This window comes from Cynara cardunculus (genome assembly GCF_001531365.2).
Source record: "Cynara cardunculus var. scolymus isolate 2C chromosome LG 8, CcrdV1, whole genome shotgun sequence".
Classification (NCBI taxonomy): domain Eukaryota; kingdom Viridiplantae; phylum Streptophyta; class Magnoliopsida; order Asterales; family Asteraceae; genus Cynara; species Cynara cardunculus.
The window spans coordinates 3,401,068-3,413,389 of record NC_037535.1 but is presented as its reverse complement, the minus strand read 5'-3'; the positions used below and the strand labels follow the sequence as shown (position 1 = coordinate 3,413,389).

The following is a 12,322-nucleotide window of genomic DNA, read 5'->3' as shown; positions in this document are numbered from 1 at the left end:
AAAAACTTTCTAATAATACATTTTATTATACAAATATTAATTTTATTTTAATTTAATAAATTATATAAATTAATCAAAATATATAAAATATATAAACAAGTTTTAATAAATAATATTTTATTTTACACTATATCAGGAGAGCTGTTAATCATTCCAACCACCAAATGATTCAGCAACAAATTTCTTAACGTATACAAACAGATTAATATGTCCCTTTTGGTATAAGAACCCTACGTTTGGGGAAGCTGATGTAGATGACATTCAAACGGAATGACAAAGCATGTGAGAAGCTTATATGCAGCCATTCTCCATGTGAAATCTTGCAATTGCAAAGCTATAAACCCCCAATTTTCTAAATTTTACAAATTCTCTACCTTAATACCTGTAATTATCAACCGCAGAAGCCGAATACAGGAACTTGCTAAGCTGTTGCAGTCGTCGTCCGCCACAGATAAACCAAGTGCCTACTATAAATTAATTCATGGACAGATTATAGTATCTGGGTTTCAAGCTGATTTGTTTCTTGCAAACATATTGATAAATAGTTATTCAAGATGTGATCATTTAGCCTATGCACGAACATTGTTTGATGAAATGCCTGAGAGAAATATAAGCAGTTGGTCTTCAATGATTTCTGCTTATACACAACATGGATACAATGAAGAAGCTTGGATGGTGTTTCTTATGTTTCAAAGAAATTGTGAGGAAACCCCAAATGAGTATGTGTTAGCTAGTGTTATTCGCACATCCACGCAGTTAGGGAGCGCGGTTAGGGGCTCTCAGTTGCATAGTTTGGTTGTTAAAACAGGTATTGATCAAGATGTTTATGTGGGTACGTCAATTGTTGATTTTTATTCGAAAATTGGCAAGGTAGAAGATGCAAGATTGGTTTTTGATGCTTTACCAATTAAGAACGCTGTAACGTGGACTACGATAATAACTGGTTATGCAAGAGTGGGAAAGAGTGAAGTTTCTTTACAACTGTTAAGCCAAATGAAACAAAGTGATGTCGTTCCAGACAAGTATGTTCTCTCTAGTGTTTTAAGCGCATGTTCAGTTGTCGGGTTCTTTGAAGGGGGAAAGCAAATTCATGGTTTTGTCTTAAGAAGAGAAGCAGCCATGGATATATCAGTGAGCAATGCCCTTGTAGATTTATATATCAAATGTGGTAAAGTGAGAACGGGAAGGATGATTTTTAATCGCATGCCGGTCAAGAATGTTATATCATGGACCACGATGATTTCTGGCTACATGCAGAACTCTTTTGATAGGGAGGCTATGAATTTGTTCATCGACATGACGAGAAATGGTTGGAAGCCGGATGGTTTTGCTTGTACTAGCATTCTAACTTCATGTGCTTCACTCGAGGCTCTAGAGCAAGGTATACAAACACATGCTTATACCGTTAAGACCAATCTAGATGAAGACGAATTTGTGAACAACGGTTTAATTGACATGTACTCAAAATGTAATTGCCTTGCTGATGCAAGAAGAGCATTTAATGGTATCCCCAATCGTAATGTGATTGGTTACAATGCTATGATTGAAAGTTACTCGAGGCATGGAAATTTATATGAAGCATTGGATCTTTTCCGTGAAATGAGGCTCAGATACGTTGAACCGAGCCTGTTGACTTTTGTTAGTCTTCTTGGCGTTTCAGCTTCATTACTCACCTTAGAACTGAGCAAACAAATTCACGGCTTTATCATCAAATTTGGTGTCTCGTTGGACATATTTGCTGGCAGTGCTCTGATTGATGTTTACTCGAAGTGTTCCTTCACATTTGATGCAAGGCGCGTGTTTGATGAAATGAGTGAAAAAGATATCGTGGTATGGAATTCTATGCTTTTCGGGTATACCCAGACATCAGAAAATGAAAGCTCTCTTAGGCTTTATCAAGAACTGCAGTTGTCATGCCTACAACCGAACGAGTTCACATTTGTGGCAATGATTACAGCCGCTAGTAACCTTGCTAGCCTTCCCATCGGACACCAGTTCCATACGCAGCTCTCAAAGACAGGTTTAAATCTTGATCCTTTCGTCACAAATGCATTGTTAGACATGTACGCCAAGTGTGGAAGCAAACAAGAAGCTCAAAATCTTTTCGATTCCACAGTTTGCAGAGACATTGTGTGCTGGAACTCAATGATATTAACATATGCACAACATGGAGACGCTAAAGAATCTTTAAAAGTATTTGAAAGAATGTTAAACGAAGGAACCCAACCCAACTATGTCACATTTGTAGCTGTGCTCTCAGCTTGTGACCATATGGGGCTCGTAAAAGATGGGTTTGATCACTTTGAAACGATGCGTAGTTTTGGTATTGAACCGGGTATAGAACATTACGCATGTATGGTCTCACTCTTGGCCAGAGCCGGGAAGTTGTATGAAGCTAAAGAGTTCATCGAGAGATTACCAATACCTCCGGCAGCTGTAATCTGGAGGAGTTTGCTAAGTGCATGTCGAGTTGCTGGAAATCTTGAAATGGGTAAATACGCTGCAGAAATGGCGATATTGATCGATCCAAAAGACAGTGGATCGTATATCTTGCTTTCTAATATTTTTGCAGCTAAGGGTATGTGGGGTGAGGTCAAGAAGGTGAGAAAGAGGATGGAGTGCAATGGGGCGGTGAAAGAAGCCGGTCGTAGTTGGATCGAAATGAATAACGAGGTTCATGTTTTTATTGCAAGAGATGGATCTCATCGGCAGACGGATTTGATCTATTCGGTGATCGATAATTTGATCGATCATGTAAGAACATTCGTTTATGCACAGGACCCTTGTATGATTTTGTTAAATGATTGAGCAATAAAAGATGCAAGAAAAATCTTTACTTCCGGTTTCAGTTGGAGGGTCTTTGTTTGTTGAAGTTTTCATATGTTTGCTATACCAAACACTTACCCGATAAGCTCTTACCAGTAAAATTTAACACTGTTATTTACTTACTGGATAAGATTTTAGTCCACCAAAACGATATCGTATGCAACAATTTACCCGGTAAGCGCTTACCGTGATAAAAGTCGTCGCCCTCACTTACCGGGTAAGACTCTTGGTCCTTGTCTCGCTCTTACACCAGTAAGATTCTTGATCCTTACCATATTCATCCGGTAAGGTAAAATGACTTGGTATTCACTTACCTGAGTAAGCATTTAGTAAACGCCCCTTAAAGATTTTTAGATAACAGATTTTTATCTAAAAAAACCACATACAAAAAGGCACTTGGCTTTGCCTTTTATGATGAGTAGCCATCCAATGTAGAAAAATGGATCCTTTTTCACACAAAGCTATATAAGTATGTAAACCACACCATTTGCTCATAACTCCACACTTATTCTTGTGGATGCCAAAACAACCCCACTTTATTTGCTTCATAAATATGCCTTCAATTCACACTTTCTTTCATCAAAACCTACCATAAAACATACATATACAGTTCATCCGTCCGTCAACGAGCTACAAAATCATGTCTTTTGTTCCCATGACAATCGAAGCATGCATGTGGTGGTGCAGTCTTAGCCATGCCGATGGAGACCGTGATGGTGGTAATTGCCATGCACCAGCAGCTAGCTTACGAGAAGATTACAAGTCTGTTTCGTCAACATCAGAAGGAGATAGTGACGATGATGATGCGGATTATGACTATGCCCCAGCAGCATGATCAATTATAATTGATCATGAACCGTTAACATTAACTCCAATCGTGCGTTGAGAAAATACATCACCATCGGTGAAGAAGAGAAAACCTATTGATGAGGGATTTTGTGGACTTTTGTAGTACTTATTCGATTCGATAAAGTTAGTTATGCCACTGCTAATTATTTTATTTAGTAACTACATGTGTATTTAGACAAAAGTTAATCACCGACAACCCTAACTGGCCCTACATAAAACCTGCTTCCAAAGACACCAATTTAAGGGGGCATTTTTTGACTCGATCAGTGGCTGAGGCTAGCAGGGCCCGGCTATGATCGAATCCAGGACTTGTCTTGTATTTGGACAAAGTTGTCCCACTCTTTTACCAACTGAGCTACATGCTAGAGGCGAGAGATACATGTGAACTAATTAGTACATATACATAATCCAACTACTATACAAGCAAATTAATGCAGAAAAGTGATGGGACAGTTTTTGTGTGGTTAATATAAGATGAAACACAAAAGTGATGCAAACTTTTCCTAGTCACAACCTGCACTCAAAACACACACTTTGCAACAAGTGCATTTGGCTGACCTGAACCTAAAAGTCCTACGTGGCTGGATGACCTGTCAACCATATTATGTCCTACACATCCTTTGCTAATAACTCCACACTTCCACTTGTGCATGGACCACTTGTGCAACATCAACACCTTTTTTTTTCTTTTTTGGTAAATAAGGTTGTATGTACTTCGACAAATTCCATGAGGCACCAGAAATAACAAGCAGGAAAATCCCTAATGGTCCTTGCCTTTACTGGCCAATTGAGCGGACCCTCTTACCTTTTACATTCATTGCTTTTTTGTTTATAACAGAAAACAAAATTGTAATAAGGTTGCTATATATAATCATTTCAAATAACCCAATGGACCTTTCTTCTTGTTCCACAAAGTCCATAATTCTTTACAAAATGACTTTAGTATCTAAGAACATCAAAGGATGGAGGTACAAATGTCATGTTGATGGAGATGATGACTTTTCAGCATATATATATATATATATATATATAGAGAGAGAGAGAGAGAGAGAGAGATAAGTTCCTTTAGCAACCCAAAATTGATAGGAACCGGTGAACCACCCACAACGTGCCTTGTGTCTCTCTTTAGGATGAATATTCATCATGAATAACACATGAATTCATGATGAATATGGAAGTCTAAAAGTGTGATTCATGATGAATATGCCATGTGCCACGCTGTGGATAGTTTCCAGGTTCTTAATCAATTTTAGGTTCCCTTCTATATATATGGATGAGTTATATAACTGAAAGCAAAGGAAATCTCACTTATAAGATATCTAGGATGACTAAAAAATTCCTTGAAGCAAATACTTAACTCTTCCATGCTTTAAGAGCTGCAGACGCCAATTTTTGTTAAATCCACCAAAACAGCCATTTATGGCCAAAAGATTGAAAGTCGAGGTGTATAAAAAATATTGACACTCTTCGGCTGGTTTGGGCCCACCATCCAACAAAAAGTAGACTCCACCAACTGACAGCCTTGATTGGCCAAATTAAAGGTTATTTCTTTATAAACCTCGAAAAAATGGCTATTTCTTCAATCTTTTTGTCGTAAATGGCTATTCTAGTAGATTTCCTCCAATTTTTGCCTTAGTAGGTCAAGTTTGCCAACCGAAAGAACCTTTGTAAATAGGTCTGCGAGTTGTTCAACAGTCTTGAAGTAGACTAAACTACATCTCATTTTGCTACACTTACCTCAAAAAATAGAGCTCGAGGTTGAAATGCTTAGTCGTCCCATGAAAAACTAGGTTGTTTGAGATTGCAATGGATGCTTAGTTGTCCACAAAAACCTGAGTTCCTTCTTTCTCCTTCATATGCAAGTCACACATAATAAATAAAATCCTGCTTATAATGTGCTCCTTTCCATCATCAGACATCATCAACTGCTTAATCTTTTAACCACTTTGATCTTTTCCCAATTTCTTCAACATTCATATTACACAGCAACTTCAGAGTTGAATTTCAAGAAAATATTACAACACGTTGTTGCGAAATCATGGATGAAAAGATTGTAGTAAAGACTACCTTGTGACGCTCGTGTTCTTTAAGACCTGGCAACATCTATGTGTATGAGCTGCAATTTATGTGATGATTTCCAAGTTGATTTCGGAAATGACAATATGTCGTTATTTGTTGAGTTTTCAATACTGGATATTAGTGTTAAGTGTTAACTATAGAGACTATATGTCTATATATAGTGTGCACAAAGCTCACTCTTGTCATCAGTCGGTCACGCAGTCTTGAAACATCGATCATGCCAAAACAAGTCGACAGATGTGGCAATTAATGAAATTGGGCTCTTTTCAGTTTGCCTATGTCCAAGAGTTTCAGTCTGCCTCATTATCATGATGTCTATAATGTTGAAAAGCATATCAAATTCATGAAATAGTTGGTTGGTTATTTCAAACATAACCAATATCCCGTTCTGCAGATAAATACATGAGCAAGAACATGAGGCCAGAGAGGGAGATGCCAATAAAGGTACCCTCAAATATCTTACCACAAAAACTTCATTATCCATTTACTTTCTGTGGGTATTATGGTGAATAAGTCAAATAGACATGACAAGCAAATTCGATAAATTGTTGAAATTTGAAGGGCAAACTTTTCGTAGATGGCAGAAGAAGATGCATTTTCTCCTGACTACCCTGAAAGTGGTGTACGTTCTGAGTACCCCTGTGCCTGAATACGTTGAAGATGAAACTCTGGAAGTGTCAAGGAGGAGATCGAAATGGGAAAACGATGATTACATTTGTCGTGGCCACATCTTAAAAGGTATGTCTGACTCTTCATTTGATGTTTATCAGAATGTTGAATCTGCAAAGGAACTATGGGATTCTCTGGAATCCAAGTATATGGCAGAAGATGCTTCTAGTAAGAAGTTTCTGGTCGGTAATTTCATGAATTACAAGATGGTCGATACCAGGTCTGTCAAGGAACAATATCATGAATTGTTAAGGATTCTGGGACAATTTGTCCAACATAATCTGAAGATGGATGAAGCCATTCGGTTGCTATGATTATTGACAAATTGCCTCCTTCCTGGAAAGAGTTTAAACATACTCTAAAACATAAGAAGGAAGAATTGACTCTGGTTCAACTTGGAAGTCACTTTAGGATTGAAGAGTCTTTGAGGACTCAAGAACTTGACAATATCCTAAAGGTAAGAATCAAGTTGGTTCTTCTTCTGTGAACATGGTGGAAGGGGATGGGTCCAAGTATTCCAACAAGTTTAAAAACAACAAACGGAAACACAAAGGTGGAGATGACAAGTTTTCCAACAAAAAGCCTAAATTGATATGTTGGAAGTGTGGTAAACCAGGTCATTTCAAGAAGGATTGTCATGTTTGTAAAGTGAACAAAGATGGGGCTTGTCCAAGTGGGTCTAAGGATCCAGGAAAGCAACAAGGTCAGAATTGTGATTTAGTGCACAATCTAAATTATGTTCAGAATTATATTTCTGTAATTTCTTAGGCATATTATGTGCATGATGATGATGTTGCTTGGTGGGTTGATTATGGTGCAACAAGTCATGTTTGCAAGGATCTTCGTTGGTTTAAAGACTGTCAACCAATTGAAGATGGATCTGTCATGAAGATGGGAAACGTTGCAACAGAATCAATCAAGGGATTAGGACGTGTTTTACTTAAGTTCACTTCTGGAAAATGTTTGTGTTTAGACAATGTATTGTATGTACCGGGAATTCGAAAGAACCTCTTGTCTGAAATTGTGTTGAATAAGTGTGGCTACAAACAAATGTTGGAAAGTGACAAGTATATCTTGTCAAGACATGGTACTTTTGTTGGATTTGGCTATGTATGTAATGGTATGATTAGGTTGAATCTAGATTATCCTTCTCATGTTAACTCTATTTGCATGATGACATCTAGTACTAGCAATAACTTAAGTAAATCTGTTTTATGGCATGCTAGACTAGGACATGTTCATTATAAAAAGTTAAAGGATATGTCTAAAATGAGTTTAATACCTTCTTTTGACATGAATAATGAAAAGTGTAAAACTTGCTTGTTAACCAAGATTACTAGACAACCTTTTAAGGATGTTAATAGAGAAAGCAAAGTATTAGAACTCATTCATAGTGATTTATGTGATTTTCATGCTATACCTTCACTAGGAAATAAAAAGTATGTCATTACTTTTATTGATGATGCATCTAGATATTGTTATGTCTATTTGGTGCACACAAAGGATGAAGCTCTTGATAAATTTAAAATTTATAAACAAGTAGAGCTACATAGAAATGAGTTGATAAAAGTTTTGCGTACTGATAGAGGTGGTAAGTATTATGATCCAGTTTATTTTGAATCTACTGGTATAATACATCAAACCACGGCTCCTTACACACCACAGCAAAATGGTGTGGCTGAAAGGAAGAATAGAACCTTGAAGGAAATGGTTAATTCCATGTTATCCTATTCTGGCCTAAGTGATGGGTTTTGGGGTGAGCCTATGTTGACAGCCTGTTATATATTGAATAGAACTCCGAATAAAAGGAGTAAAAACACCCCTTATGAAATTTGGTATAAAAAGGTACCAAATTTGAGTTATCTCAAAGTTTGGGGTTATAGAGCAGTTGTAAGGCTCATTGAACCCAAACAGAAAAACTTAGGTGAGAAAGGTATAGATTGTATCTTCATTGGGTATGCTGACCATTCCAAAGCATATAGATTCTATGTTATAGAATCTAATGACTCTGTGTCAGTTAACACTGTTATAGAGTCAAGAGATGCTATATTTGATGAAGAGAGATTTACATCTATATCTACACCAAGGGACATGATTCATTCCGGCAAAACTACAACTCAAGATGAAAATGTGTGTGGTGGTACAGATTCTGTACCTGGACCATTTGAACCTAGGAAAAGCACTAGAGCTAGAAAAGCTAAGTCTTTGGATCTGATTTTCAACTTTATCTAGTTGAAGGAACAAGAGATGAGACTGTGTCTCAACATCAATATTGTTTTATTATTGAGGAGGATCCAAAGACTTTTAGTGAATCCATGGCATCTAGATGTTGCTTTCTGGAAAGAAGCAATCCAGGACGAGATTGATTCTATCATGCATAATAATACCTGGGTTTTAACTGATTTGCCTCCTGGTTGCAAAGCATTAGGATGTAAATGGATCCTCAAAAGAAAGATGAAAGTGGATGGTACCATAGATAAGTACAAAGCCAGGTTGGTTATCCAAGGCTTTAGGCAAAAAGAAGGTATTGACTTCTTTGATACTTATGCTCCTATTGCTAGGATTTCCACTATTAGATTGTTGTTAGCTCTTGCAGCTATACATAATCTTGTAATTCATCAAATGGATGTAAAAACTGCATTCTTGAATGCTGAATTGGATGAGGAAATTTACATGAAACAACCTGAAGGGTTTGTGATGCCTGGAGATGAAAACAAGGTGTGCAAGTTGGAGAAGTCATTATATGGTCTGAAACAAGCACCAAAACAATGGCATCAAAAGTTTGATGATGTGGTCTTATCTAATGGTTTTGCAATAAACCAAGCTGATAAGTGTGTATATAGCAAATTTGATACTTCTGGTAAAGGAGTTATAATTTGTTTATATATAGATGATATGCTGATCTTTGGTATTGATCAAGATCAAGTTGATAAAACCAAGAAGTTCTTGTCATCTAGTTTTGATATGAAAGACCTAGGGGAGGGGGAGGCTGAGGTGATTCTTGGATTAAGAATCAAACAAGGAAACAATAGAATTTCAGTTTCTCAATCTCATTATATGGAGAAGATATTGAAAAAATTTAACTTTGAAAATTGTTCTATTGTTAGCACTACAATAGATCCTAATCTTAAGCTTCTACCTAATAAAGGTGTTCCAGTGTCTCAGCTTGAATACTCAAGAGCTATAGGATGTCTTATGTATGCCATGATTAGCACTAGGCCCGATATAGCATATGCTGTAGGAAAGCTTTGTAGGTATACTAGTAATCCTAGTTCACATCATTGGCAAGCTTTAAGTCGAGTATTCAAGTACTTGAAAGGAACCATGGATTATGGTTTGACATATAGTGGATTTCCTTCGGTTATAGAAGGTTATTCAGATGCCAGCTGGATTACAAATTTGGAGGATCACTCTTCTACAAGTGGTTGGGTTTTCCTTCTTGGAGGAGGTGCCATTTGTTGGGCTTCCAAGAAACAGACTTGTATTACAAACTCAATAATGGAGTCTGAATTTGTGGCATTGGCTGCAGCTGGTCAAGAAGCTGAGTGGCTAAGGAAATTGATATATGAAATTCCATTATGGCCCAAACCGATATCTACCATTTCTATCCGGTGTGATAGTGCTGCTACCTTGGCTAAGGCTTATAGTCAAGTGTATAATGGGAAGTCTAGACATTTAGGTGTTAGACATAGCATGATTCGTGAGCTCATCATGAATGGTGTGATATCGGTAGAGTTTGTGAGAACTCAGTTGAATTTAGCCGATCATCTAACCAAAGGGTTAGCTAGAGATCTTGTGCACAAGGCGGCTGTGGGGATGGGTTTAAAGTCCACCTAAAATCTTTCATATTAAGATACCCAATTCCCATCTAATGTAATTTTAGATGCTGAATTTAATGTGGAAAGCTTGATATCTAAAGATTGGAACACATTATTGGCGTCATCCCAAGGTATGTGTTCAAGACTGCAAGTAAAGGAGGTTGAAATTATATTTCTTAATAGTTCTTTTGAAAAATTGCATATGCAGATGCAAGAGTAAGAGAACTACCTATATAAGCATGAAGTTTAGCCGCTTCAGAAGTTTGGGACTTAGCTTTGATATGCTTATTGAAGGATAGGACACAGGCTAGTAAAATATAGTGTCAAGTTAGAACATGAGTATGTAAACTGTTGTGTATATTATCTTCATGTATTCACTTTGAATAGAAAGGGTTCAATCCTTAGTGACACCCCGATATTCGAATATTTGAAATGAGTAGTATACTAATGTGAAATTCAATCGTCATGATAATTCATTTATGCATCAGTTTGTTTTGTTATGACTTTGATTTAAGTTAATCAAGATTACACTTAAATGGGGGAGGATTGTTGGTGATTTGTATCACTAATATCATTTAAGTGTAATGGGATTAATTTGTTGACCAATGTAATCATGATAAATATCGAACAAGTAAGGAAGGTGCGGAGTGTACACTTGTTTGAGTTTATTTTGATTTAGGGGTGAAGCCCCTAAACAACGGGGGTCCGGGGGCAGCGCCCCCGTTGGCGGGATCCAAGGGGAGGCAGCCCTTGGCTGGGGTCAAGCTGGCCCGGTTTTTTAATCCGAATTTTAGATTTTAAACCCGGTTTAGGGTTCAAAAAAAAACTGTCGTTATTGACATTTCCGTATTCGATTTTTGAATTGGTCATTTTTTCGTCTTAAGAGGTACACAGATTCATAACGTTTTTGGATTCTTAGTTATGTCAACCACTGAATTTTATCCGATTGAGATTTCGATTGTACCGTAGAAATACTTCAATCTGAAAGTGATATACGACTTTCAATGGATTCCAAGAAATTGAAAAACCAAAAATTTCTAACAGAATGGGGTGATGAAGGGGAAGTGTGGTGTTGGGCCTTTGGAATGGACTGGGATGGTGGGATACCAAAAAAGTCGTCCACAATAGGAATGGTCGTAGAATGACTTTGAGATTTAAATGGAAATTGAGTTTCAATGCATTCTACGTGTCGGGAGTGGTATAGTCGTCGGTTGGTGTAATCATAGCATTTGTAGGCCGATTTAGATGATGAGTAGCCTAAGAATACACATTTTTCTGAGCGAGGGCGAAGTTTGGATTTTGCATACGGGCGAAGCAACGGATAACATAAGCATCCAAAGGGTTTGAGTTTGGTGTAGGTTGGTTCTTGTATGTAGATAATGGAAATGGACAGTTGAAATTAAGGATTGGAGTTGGGAGACGGTTGATGAGATAAACGGCGGTTTGGAAGGCATGTGACCAAAATGAGAGAGGAAGGTGAGCATTGTGAAGGAGTGATAAACCTGTTTCCACAATGTGTCGATGACGCCGTTCGGCAACACCGTTTTGTTGTGGGGTATGCGATGGGGTGGTGAATTGAGAAATACCTTGAGATTGAAGATATGCGGAAAGTCCAATATATTCTTCACCATCATCGTTGAAGAGAGAAATGAAAGGTGTTTGAAAATATTTTTCAACTAGCAATTTGAATTGTGGAAATAAAGTGGAGATGTCAGATTTGTTTTTCATTAGATATAGCCAAATGTACTTGGTGTGAAAGTCTACAAAAATCACATAATAGGTGAAACCATCAATCGATTTTTCTACCGGTCCCCAAACATCCGAATACATTAATTGTAAGGGTTTTGTAGTAGTAAAGGAGTTTATGCCAAAGGAATCTTTGTGACTTTTATTGATGGAACACGAATTGCAATGAAAATTGAGTAGATTGAAACGTAAGCCTAAACATTTCACGATCTGCTTGAGAATCCGAATAAAAGGATGCTGATAAACCTCCTTTGAGGTTCACTTATAGAAGAGGAAGTTAATTGAGTCTGTTTAGTCTTTGCTGTAGACACGAATAAAAGGGAGGGGTAGATTGG

General features: G+C 37.3%; 1 protein-coding gene across 1 annotated transcript; it reads left to right on the top strand.

The window, feature by feature from the left end:
• The first annotated feature begins 270 nt into the window (after positions 1-270).
• LOC112516813 (pentatricopeptide repeat-containing protein At4g39530) lies at positions 271-2,808 on the top strand. Its single transcript, XM_025124046.1, has one exon. It carries the CDS (start codon positions 271-273, stop codon positions 2,806-2,808), a length of 2,538 nt encoding a protein of 845 aa, XP_024979814.1.
• The last annotated feature ends 9,514 nt before the right edge of the window (positions 2,809-12,322 follow it).